The sequence below is a fragment of the Eimeria tenella genome, genomic scaffold (assembly GCF_000499545.2).
Source record: "Eimeria tenella Houghton genomic scaffold, Eth_scaff165, whole genome shotgun sequence".
NCBI lineage: Eukaryota > Apicomplexa > Conoidasida > Eucoccidiorida > Eimeriidae > Eimeria > Eimeria tenella.
Genome location: NW_013541539.1, coordinates 9182 through 19756, shown reverse-complemented (window position 1 = coordinate 19756; position 10575 = coordinate 9182). Strand labels below are relative to the sequence as shown.

The 10575-nt window shown below is 49.1% G+C and overlaps 5 protein-coding genes across 5 annotated transcripts; 4 read left to right on the top strand and 1 right to left on the bottom strand.

The window, feature by feature from the left end:
- Nucleotides 1–590: 590 nt before the first annotated feature.
- On the top strand, nt 591–947 carry ETH_00025050 (uncharacterized protein; the record flags this gene model as incomplete). Its single annotated transcript, XM_013373674.1, has 1 exon — nt 591–947. One exon carries the CDS (start codon nt 591–593, stop codon nt 945–947), a length of 357 nt encoding a protein of 118 aa, XP_013229128.1.
- Nucleotides 948–1022: 75 nt separating this feature from the next.
- On the top strand, nt 1023–1611 carry ETH_00025045 (uncharacterized protein; the record flags this gene model as incomplete). Its single annotated transcript, XM_013373673.1, has 2 exons — nt 1023–1211; nt 1285–1611. 2 exons carry the CDS (start codon nt 1023–1025, stop codon nt 1609–1611), a joined length of 516 nt encoding a protein of 171 aa, XP_013229127.1.
- Nucleotides 1612–1658: 47 nt separating this feature from the next.
- Nucleotides 1659–2177, top strand: ETH_00025040 (uncharacterized protein; the record flags this gene model as incomplete). Its single annotated transcript, XM_013373672.1, has 1 exon — nt 1659–2177. One exon carries the CDS (start codon nt 1659–1661, stop codon nt 2175–2177), a length of 519 nt encoding a protein of 172 aa, XP_013229126.1.
- Nucleotides 2178–2374: 197 nt separating this feature from the next.
- On the top strand, nt 2375–3448 carry ETH_00025035 (uncharacterized protein; the record flags this gene model as incomplete). Its single annotated transcript, XM_013373671.1, has 1 exon — nt 2375–3448. The coding sequence occupies one exon, from the start codon at nt 2375–2377 to the stop codon at nt 3446–3448; it is 1074 nt and encodes a 357-aa protein (XP_013229125.1).
- An 878-nt stretch (nt 3449–4326) lies between these two features.
- ETH_00025030 (uncharacterized protein) lies at nt 4327–4683 on the bottom strand (the record flags this gene model as incomplete). The annotated part of the gene is made up of 1 exon (XM_013373670.1): nt 4327–4683. The coding sequence occupies one exon, from the start codon at nt 4681–4683 to the stop codon at nt 4327–4329; it is 357 nt and encodes a 118-aa protein (XP_013229124.1).
- Nucleotides 4684–10575: the final 5892 nt, after the last annotated feature.

The window sequence follows — 10575 nt, the reverse complement described above, 5'->3', positions numbered from 1 at the left end:
CTGTAGTGCGGAGGCACTACAATAGGGCTTACAGCTAACCAGCCAGGGTAGCTAGCCGGTGATCTATAAGAGGTCAGCACGCAGAACTAGCGCAGGAACTTCTCACTGTTAACGAATTGTGGCAATTTATAAGAAATATAGCATGTAGAAACTAGAAGTGCTTGTAAATACCTAAGATTGGGGCTGGCGCTAACGCCGGCACCTGTACCGGCCACCGCCCCAACCGGGCCAAGGAAGCAAGAATTATGATGGGTAGGATTTTAAGAAAGTTGAATTAATAAACTTGAAGGATGATGGGTTTTTGACTATTTGGTATGGGTGTATGAGGTATGAGTTGAATGTAGAAGATTTGTCAGAAGGGTGCCCTATTCGTGGGCCAAGTGGCACCGTAGCGGCAGCAGAGAATGCTGCCCACTACATTTGGGGGCTGTTCCGGAAATGAAACTTTTTTTCCCAATCTGAGGATAATAGAAACACTTTGTCTAAATGATTCACACCCCCACAGCTTAACTCGGTAAGGCGTGCATCTACGCAACGTAGGCGTTATCAGCCCCACAAAACAGGAGACTCCTGCAATGTCCGTAAGCAAGATGCCCAGCGGGACACCGGCTCATCATCCTCATGCTCCTCCGAAACCCACCGTGGCAGGGCGGCCGCATGAACATAAGAAGGCGCCCCCACAGGTGGCACCTATAACCAATGTTATGCCAGGGGACAATCCGTACGTCACGTGGGACCAATTCCGCTCCGCTATGAGTGTGATAAGAAGTGTTATAGGCGGAACCGGGGCATTGGACGCAACGTTTCCCATACTTCGTGAAGACGGCAGCAATGTGCAGGCCGTTTTGCTGGGCGTCGAACGACGGTACATCCAGATGGGAATGGAGCCCCGCGACTGGGGGAGCGCACTTATTGACCATCTTGTGGGCTTCGCTCTAACGTATTGAATATATCTACGACGAACTATTGACCTAAATGAATGGGCGGCGGCAGAGCGCCGGCTTTTCGAACGGTTCGACAAAATGATGTCGCAACGTCAGTTGTTAGCGGAGTTGGCTAAAGTACGGTGGCATGGCAACGCTAAGGAATACACGGACCAATTTGCGCCTGTAGGGGTGCATGGCGTGGGGGTCGCCCCCGACGAACTCGCTCCCTACTACTGCCCCAAGCTACCGACGGGCCTCCATCTTCTTATAACAAATAACGGGCAGGTGAAGTCCTCTCGTGGGAACCAGCGGCAACAGCAACAGCGAGGCTCTACAAAACCTAAGCAAACCGTGCTAGGCCTACGAGAAAGGACCAGTCGAGCCATCAGAGATGCTGACCAGGCAACTGGGCCCCGTCGGAATCGGATTTAAAAAACAGCCTTGGAAAAACTCCGGGTACTGCTACGAGTGTCAGGGTCGTGGACACCCGGCACGAGTTTGTCCCAGCAAAGGGGAACGAACCAAGCGCCCTGGCGAGGCCTGCAAGAAGTGTGGAGGTGTGGGACACTATGCTCGTGACTGTCCTACACACGGGCGAGGCCGGACGGAGCCGGAAAACAAGAGTAGCAGGCAACCTATCCGTCCGAGCACTGAGAAGACCGAACGGTTAAACCGCGAGGCCTAGGCGGAGTTGGAGACGAGCGCTCTAGGCCGCGTAGCCATGGCAGAGGGATGCTGTGTCCGGTAGCGACAGGACCTAATGCCATTCCAGTGTCCCTAGAGCGGGGGCACCGTCCCCTCAACATGGTAGAGGAAACGGAAATGGGCGATGAGGTCCTGAGGGGGACTCAGCCGCCTTCGGAAACCCGGTTGGAGTCTGGGCCGGCACCGATGCGGAGTGAAGAGGCTCCGTGCGAGGAGAAGGATAGTAGAGGGAAATCTGCAGAAGCGACAGAAGAAGACTGCAGGCCAGAAGCGATAGAGACTATGCCGCACTGGTGGAGGGAAACTAGTGCGAAGGAATCTTGCAGCCAAGGAGGAGCCTTGTGTTACGTGGGTGCAACAGCGATACTTCGCGTTGAGCTTGCAGGAAGTTCATGCGAGGGACTTTTGGACACAGGCGCTTCGAGAAGTTTCATTAACCCTAAAACAGTCGAACGGTTGCAGCTGAGGGTGCAGAGACTTCCAGAAGAGCATAAATTCGATGTTGCTACAGGTGAACAATTACGCAATGATGGAGTGGAGTTGTGACGGGGTTGACAATGTGGTGTGGACACGGACACTTTTAAGGGGACTTCTTAGTGGGACCTGTTCCCTATGGTATAGTCTGGGGTTTGGATTGGCTGACTGAACATAATGTGGCCTAGTATTTTCAGTCCGACAAGCTCCGGACCTATGTGAACGTCCAGTGGTGCGAGGTACCGGTCGTTAGGACGTGTGAAAAGACAATGCAGGGTGACAGTCACATAGTAGCACCTCCAAAGACTCCTGCGGAGCAAGCATATGACATTTTGGCTAAGCAAGTGGCGGGTATGTCAGCGGAGGAGGCCGCCATATTCCTACGGCCGCCACTTGAAAGACATAAATCCCATGCGAAGACTAAGACGAAGGCACGGATAACGTCGCTTGTTCCCCAGGCGGCGGCCGACGCAAAGAATCTCGGGGCACCATTGCACGGTTTGCATCACATCCTGGCTTTGCCCGACGCTGGTTCTTCAGTGGCACTGAGGTTCACGGAGAAGTGGCAAGGCGCATTTTGCTGCACGTTGATCAGGAATCGACACAGAGCTTTCGGTTGTAGCTGTCCTTTGGCCTCTACTGCCTTGACAACAGCGGAGGATGAAGAAGAGTCTCCATGGCCTACAGCAAAGCTGGAACACACACTCTTCGATGAGTGGATACTCTCGACAGAGGCACAAGCTATTCCATTCGAGATTACCAAGGTGTTGAAAGAGTATCGGACAGTATTCCCCGATAACTTACCAAAAGGATTACCGTCAACGCGTGCTCATGATCACCATATCCTACTTGTACCTGGGAAACTTCCAGCGAAATATACGATTCATCGAATGACCCCAGATCAGCTCACATTCCACAAACAGAAGACGGCTAAATTATCGGACAACAGTTGGATCGGACCAATATATTCGCCTGTCTGCTCTCCTACGATAATGGTCGACAAGCGTGATGATGGCTTAGGGGAGCGGAAGATGCGTATGCTGGTTAATTACCAGGCTCTCAATGCCCCTACAGTAGCTCCTGATTTTACACTACTTCCCATTCAAACCATTCTGGAGATGCTAGGAGGCTCCAAGTATTTGTGCACTCTGGATCTTGAAGCAGGACTCCATCAAACACGTATGGCCAAGGAAGACCGCTGGAAGACGGCTTTCCGTCCCCTTCTAGGGCTATTGGAATATCGAGTTATGCCCTTTGGCCTTAAAGGTGCCCCAGCTACGTTCCAGGCCAGCATTAATGCTTATCTACAGCCTTTATTTGGACAGGTGTTATTGCGTACCTAGATTATGTACTTATTTATAGTTCCGACCTCTCTGGATACGTTCCCCTCCTGCGACAAGTTCTCAGTATTTTTCTGCAAAACCAATTCTACCCAAAATTCCGCAAATGCAAGTTCGCTAGGCAAGCACTCACAAATTTGAGTTATACCATCATTGCCGAAGGCATCAAACCTGCAGAACACAAAATCGAAGCTCTCCAACATTGGCCAGAGGTGCTGGAAAATGAAACGCAAGTGCGGCAGTTCCTCGGCGCCATAAATTACTGTCCCATGTTCATGGGACCGGACTATGTCGGGTGTCCGCGACACACCCGTAGCAGTTCCCGGGACTTTCCCAAGGCTGATTTTCGTTTACTCGGTTCCGACGGAGTCCATTTGCCTGGTCAGCAGCTCTAGCTCTAGTGGCTCGACTGGTCCTTTTTCGTAGCGCCCGCACGGTTTGCCTAGGCTCGTAGAGTCGCGCTGCTTCCGCTGGTTCCCACGAGAGTTGCTTCACCGGCCTGTTATTTGTTATGGGAAGATAGTAGAAAGCGAGTTCGTCCGGGGCGACCCCCACGCCATGCACCGTTACAGCCGCAAGCCGGTCTGTGTATTCACTAGAGTTGCTGTAGTACACTGCGCCCTCAACAGCGTCTACGTTGCTGCACAACCCTGAACTCTGGCATCTAATGAAATCTTCTCTATTACCGACGCATCTGTCGCGTAACGTCTACCAATTTGTTAAAAAGTCCGTTTGTTTCAACTGCTGAAAACCATATTTCTTATATATGTCGTTCCTTGCGCTTGCAATTGACTTCGCGATATTGTTTTGGCGAACCTTCCTGAAAGCCGGCGCTCTGCCATCGCCCACTCAGTTAGGTCAGTAGCTCCTCGTAGATATATTCAATACGTTAGAGCGAAGCCCACAAGATGGTCAATAAGTGCGCTCCCCCAGTCGCGGGGCTCCATTCCCATCTGGATGTACCGTCGTTCGACGCCCAGCAAAACGGCCTGCACATTGCTGCCGTCTTCACGAAGTATGGGAAACGTTGCGTCCAATGCCCCGGTTCCGCCTATAACACTTCTTATCACACTCATAGCGGAGCGGAATTGGTCCCACGTGACGTACGGATTGTCCCCTGGCATAACATTGGTTATAGGTGCCACCTGTGGGGGCGCCTTCTTATGTTCATGCGGCCGCCCTGCCACGGTGGGTTTCGGAGGAGCATGAGGATGATGAGCCGGTGTCCCGCTGGGCATCTTGCTTACGGACATTGCAGGAGTCTCCTGTTTTGTGGGGCTGATAACGCCTACGTTGCGTAGATGCACGCCTTACCGAGTTAAGCTGTGGGGGTGTGAATCATTTAGACAAAGTGTTTCTATTATCCTCAGATTGGGAAAAAAAGTTTCATTTCCGGAACAGCCCCCAAATGTAGTGGGCAGCATTCTCTGCTGCCGCTACGGTGCCACTTGGCCCACGAATAGGGCACCCTTCTGACAAATCTTCTACATTCAACTCATACCTCATACACCCATACCAAATAGTCAAAAACCCATCATCCTTCAAGTTTATTAATTCAACTTTCTTAAAATCCTACCCATCATAATTCTTGCTTCCTTGGCCCGGTTGGGGCGGTGGCCGGTACAGGTGCCGGCGTTAGCGCCAGCCCCAATCTTAGGTATTTACAAGCACTTCTAGTTTCTACATGCTATATTTCTTATAAATTGCCACAATTCGTTAACAGTGAGAAGTTCCTGCGCTAGTTCTGCGTGCTGACCTCTTATAGATCACCGGCTAGCTACCCTGGCTGGTTAGCTGTAAGCCCTATTGTAGTGCCTCCGCACTACAGGTTGCACGCCAAAAGCGATTCAGCGTACACGTAGACTGTGTGCTCGCTCTGTACTTTGCCTAGCTCCCCGAGCAGTGCAAGCCCGCTCTTGAGTTTGTTCGCGAGCACTAGCGACGCGGCAGCTATTGGGGAGTACCGCATCCTCAAAGTGGCTACTGGGAGCAGTCGGGGTAGGATACAGGTGGCTTCGAGATGGTGCATCCGCAGCTACTAATGTGGCTGCGTCACCGCCTTTTGAGGTTAGTGCTGTAGCCCGATTGATTCGTTTTTGTGCGACTTGAACTAACCCTTGATCTCAGCTTTCGGTTGGTCTTCTTGGAGGCTCACAGACGGTGTTCAGGGCGCTCGCTCTATGACCATCTCTGGTGAGGGTCGTCTCGTTGTTTCAATGACCTGTCTGTTACGCAGGCGTTGATCCCGCTCGCTGCATGGCATGCCAAAGCAAAGTCTTACCGGAGAAGCGTTACATAGGCTATAAAGCCTGAAGTTTGTAGGTGTGGTTCACTAAATTAAGGTACCTAGAGTACATTGCTGTGGAGACGGGAAAATTGTTGATTCAAGGAGAGCGACCTCTGTTACGGTGAAGGAAATGCTGGAAGTCTCGAAGCCCTGTTTTCAAGTGGAAGCCGGTCAAGCAGTATCCACAAAAGGCAGGTGAATGGAAAAATGCTTTACTCACTCAAACGTGCGCCGAGTAGGGGACGCCAAAGATATTCCATTGCAAGTCGATATGAGCTTGAGCCACGTGCACAAAAGACTGCACTAAGGATGCCTTCGCACTTAGTGCTAACGGCTGCAATGTGAGGTACCCGAAATTCTTGCTGGCCCGCTTAATTGGATGGCGCCATACTTTCCCTTGTCGCATCCTTCCAAGGTGTGATTCACGCCCTGGAGGACACAGTAAACAGTACGGGTGAACACTTGTAGAGTTACAAGCTGTGATTCACGCCCTGGAGGGCGCAGTAAACAGTTCGGGTGAACACTTGTAGAATTACGGAGCTCGCTCCCAAGTGAAGGACTCTTGGGCTTCTGCTCGCGCGCTGGTAGGGGACGGGGAACGAAAGGGCGTAAAGCTCATTAAAGCCGTAATATCATCTAATTAGGTTACTTGGCCGCTTGTTTTGAGTATCGATGTCTCCATTTTACTTCAAAGCTAATTTTGTGTAGCTACAGAACACATTTCGTACTTCCGTCGATACCAGGTTAGCAAGAAGCCCCTACAGATATTATACACGATGCTATTTTGTGCACTTGAAACACTGACGCATGAGCCAATGCCTTACGGAATGAGTTTGCCGACGCTTGCCGTCGAGACAGACTTCGAACTTAATGCAATACTTTCAACGATGCACTGTTGACTCGCCTTGCCTCTTGGGCTGGCTTAGTAGGGCCGCAGCACTTCACAAGAGGCGCGCCTTTAGGGTGAGTCTAGCCATCCTAGCACAGTTGAGGCAATCTTAGATCACGCTGCATTACCTTTGGTACCTAGCAAAATTCCTACGCCACAACGGAGTAATGCCGAATTGGCTATGGTGTTCAAAGCTATATGCAACGGTAGCGCAGTTGCGTGGATAACCTTTTTTCTGTGGTCACTTCCCTCGAGCTAGCACTGTAATACGTAAGCTGACTCTGAATTGCACCGTGGTTCGGTGTACCGCTTTCTTGAGGAATTCAAAATATTTATGGAACCAAATGCGTCTCGTTGTGCCGGACACTGACAAAAATTTGTGCCTTGCAGTGAATTTCCAGAATCACAGCACTGGATCTTAGTGCTGCACTGCACCAAATTCCAATGCGTTTAAACGGTAAAGTCTAAATCTTGCACTTGAAGTTTTGAGTCTTTAGTTTGCTTGGATTTCTAGCTGCGCCGCAGAGGCTTGCATTATGCACACTCTGAGTCTGACAAGAAGGAACAAGGAGTAATATACTATTATTACGTCACATATGCGTACTAGCCTACAAGAGACAAGCAATCTGCCCTGGTTCTTACTTTGTTGTGCTTTCGGTGAGTGCGCTATTAGTGTATTTGGCGGTATTCAGCAGGTATAATACTTGGCTGGGAAAATTTACCGCCTCAGTGGTTATCGATGTGCTCGATCAACTTGTTTGTTTTGTCAAACGTTAGACTGCGCATGTTTCCGCAAGATGGAGAGCGTAACACTTTTCCTTGATGTTTGCTGTGACGATTTCTGTAAAGTTAGCATTAGGAAAAAGTAGCGTTTAACCGGGTCGCCTTCTGAAGGAGATCTTTGACGTGAACTGAAAAGCGATCTTACAGCAGGAAGGCTCTCGACAGAAATAAGCATGTGTAGCAGGATAGGCTCTTCATCGGTCTCTCAGAGCTACGTTCCTAGTATTCTTCCATGGCTGGATCAGCTAACGCTGCTCAATTCGTGTTCGTGGCAATTTGTGAGTGCACTTGCTCCGCTTGATTATCCAAAGGGCTATGCAAGCTTTCACTGTCTTCAGCACTACTGGCGGCTTTTGTAATGCATTCAAGCCTTTTGCGATGCCCTGAAGAATACGATGTGGGCTAAGCTGTGTCTAGCAAGGCGTTCGAAACAAGCAGCCTAGTCAGAGAGGATTACTGTGTTTTCTTGCACCATAATTTATTGTGTTACCTTGTAACCTGGTCTGTCGTATACGTTTACAATGCATGACTGTGGTGATGGAAACTTTTATCTGAAGGCTAGTGTCTATGGCCAGTATACCAATTCGATAGAGAGCTTTCAAGTGGGTGCGGCTACGTAATAATCCTCATTGTTTGCGTTTAAGCATGATAACCCCACATTTACCTTATAATGGTATTTTGCGGCCCTTCCTATAGTTGCAGCTCGTGCCTCGTTGTCTGCAGATTCTTACGGCTCATGCGCACGACTGTGGAAGAAACGTCATATCTACCGGATAAACATTTCTATTTAAAACGAAGGAACAGTACGCAGACGTATCCCTGTACTGCTATAGCACTTGATACATGCACGAATGAATATGCATTTGTAACCTTTCCCCGCCATGCTTCTGCGTGATCATTTCTCACCTATATAGTACTTCTTGAATTTCTTTCAATTATTGAATAGCCCCTGGAAAATTCGTCTTAACATGAATGAGCCATTACTAGGGAGGCTTATCGTTGTTCAGGTGCGGCAAGAGGATTTTCTACAAACTGCTCATCGGCCCTTTCAGCTTTGTCAGAGCACTGGGGGTTTGCATTAGAGTAACGACAATGTGTCGCGTTTAATACTGAGTCGGAAAAAAGTTCACAAAATCTCGTAGAGAACGCCAGAAGCAAACCAAGCCATCGAAAGTGCGACTTCTATATACTGCAACTGCCAGGATCATGCGGATGCCCTAAATACTTTACCATAAATGAAGGTACTGCTAGGAACCCGTAACGTTGCGCGCAACATAACTTTCTTCTCAGAAAGTTCACTGCAGCTATGTTTGGATCACACACTGCTCCACGTGTCAACTCGTGCGCCACAGCTCATGAAGCGATGACGAATTTGCTGTAAAGATTGAGGCATCAATACACACTTTGAAATGGGTAATCACCACCTAGGCAGGTCAGATGCGCAATAGCACTTTGGCTGGTTGATTGAAGCAGGCTCAACAAGCTCAGCACTGGGAAACCAAAATGCCGCTCGGAATACACGAATATTCCCTGCTTCAATCGTCACGTTGTGAGCTACTTTTCATTGGACAAAATTAGTAAGCAGCAGGCCTCCTTCAAAACAGACACTTTTCTGAAGAACGCTAGCTGAGAGTACTATATATTCTGCCCAGTCATGTTCGGCCAGGTGTGCTTTCAGTGTCCAAGTATCAAGGAGAATGCCAACTACTGTGTGGCGCGCCGGGAAATTTCAAAAAGCCGAGCGACAAGCAGATCTCGGCGCAATTAAATAATTCCTTCTCCCACCTGCAGGCGCATGCGCACTCCAACGTACAGGATGGAATGCTGTACAACCTTGAGCGTGCCACTCGCAAATCGCTGTAATAAAACGTCACAGACATTTGCAGATGCAGAGTCATCAAGCGTCTCTTCATTGTCTGATTTTTCAAGCATTAACTTTAACATGTGCAGGCTAGGATTGTGAATGCTCCGATACGTGCAATGATAAGCATGAGCTGGTCTTTCACCTTTTCCTCTCAAACAAATCAACCAGGCAACCTCTGTAAAACTTGCTGGAACTGTTGAACCATCGGAGCTTGTGAACTGAGAACGGCATTCTGAGACAGTTACTGTGAAGGAGTCACTCTTTGCTGTGACGAGATGGAACAAGCTGCACATGTGATGCTGTCTTTTCTCTGAGCCATCAGACACGGCTTACGTCGTGGCAGGTAGTACACACCACAGGGGTTGGTAAGCTAAGTATATATAGTTTCTGCGGTAATTCGCAAGCACTGAGTGCTGCCATCTTTTGTTCCAAAAGAGTAGCGCAAGTCCACTTTATTTATTAGGACCACGGCAACTTATGAAGAACCACAAGCTAAATTTCTCACAGTGATTGCTTGTGCAGAGTCGCTAGTGAAAATTCCCATAACCACTGCAAAATACGTCCAAGGTTTTTCGATCGTTCTTTTCGATTTTTCATACTTATTTGTTACGTAACCACCAATGAGCTCTTGTCTGTCTGCACGCTCTTACTGACGTCCATTGACAAAAACTGTGTTGATTTTGGTCACCAAAGCGCCACCAAATGTGTTACATTGAGATGCAGGACACACAGCACGCGAATCTGTGAAAGAAATTTGAAGTCAACCCGCTACGGCAACGCAGGAGTAGCTTTCGGTGAAGATGCCATTAAAAACATCCCAGGTGCGACCAGTAATCACAAAAGCCGAGTGCTAATTCGGTATCCACAGGAACATGGAGCCAACGCAATCTGTAAAGCGTATCAATGCTGCGGGGACCGTCAGAACGAGCTCCAAGTGCTAGTTGCAGTAGTCGACTTTGTATTTTTATACACATGTATAGAGGTTAACTAGCTACTGCCGATGATAGAATCGAAAGCCAGCAACAAGCAGACATATCAAAAATAAAAAAGACAGAAATAAAATGCTCCGCAAATCCTTTGTGGCGTGCGACGCGCGACTCGAGCATGCGACAGAGAAATGCTCACGAACTTTCACCAATGAGACCTTACGAACATATCACACACTTCAAAGCACACACCTATGAGATTGGGCTGAAGTGTCGCGAAGCCTCGCCTGCTCTTGCCGTGCCCTGAGCGTGAGCGTAGCCTCGGCACTCCGCAACTTCTTATTTTGATGACGAAAAACGCCTATTTATTTTGGAGCAGTG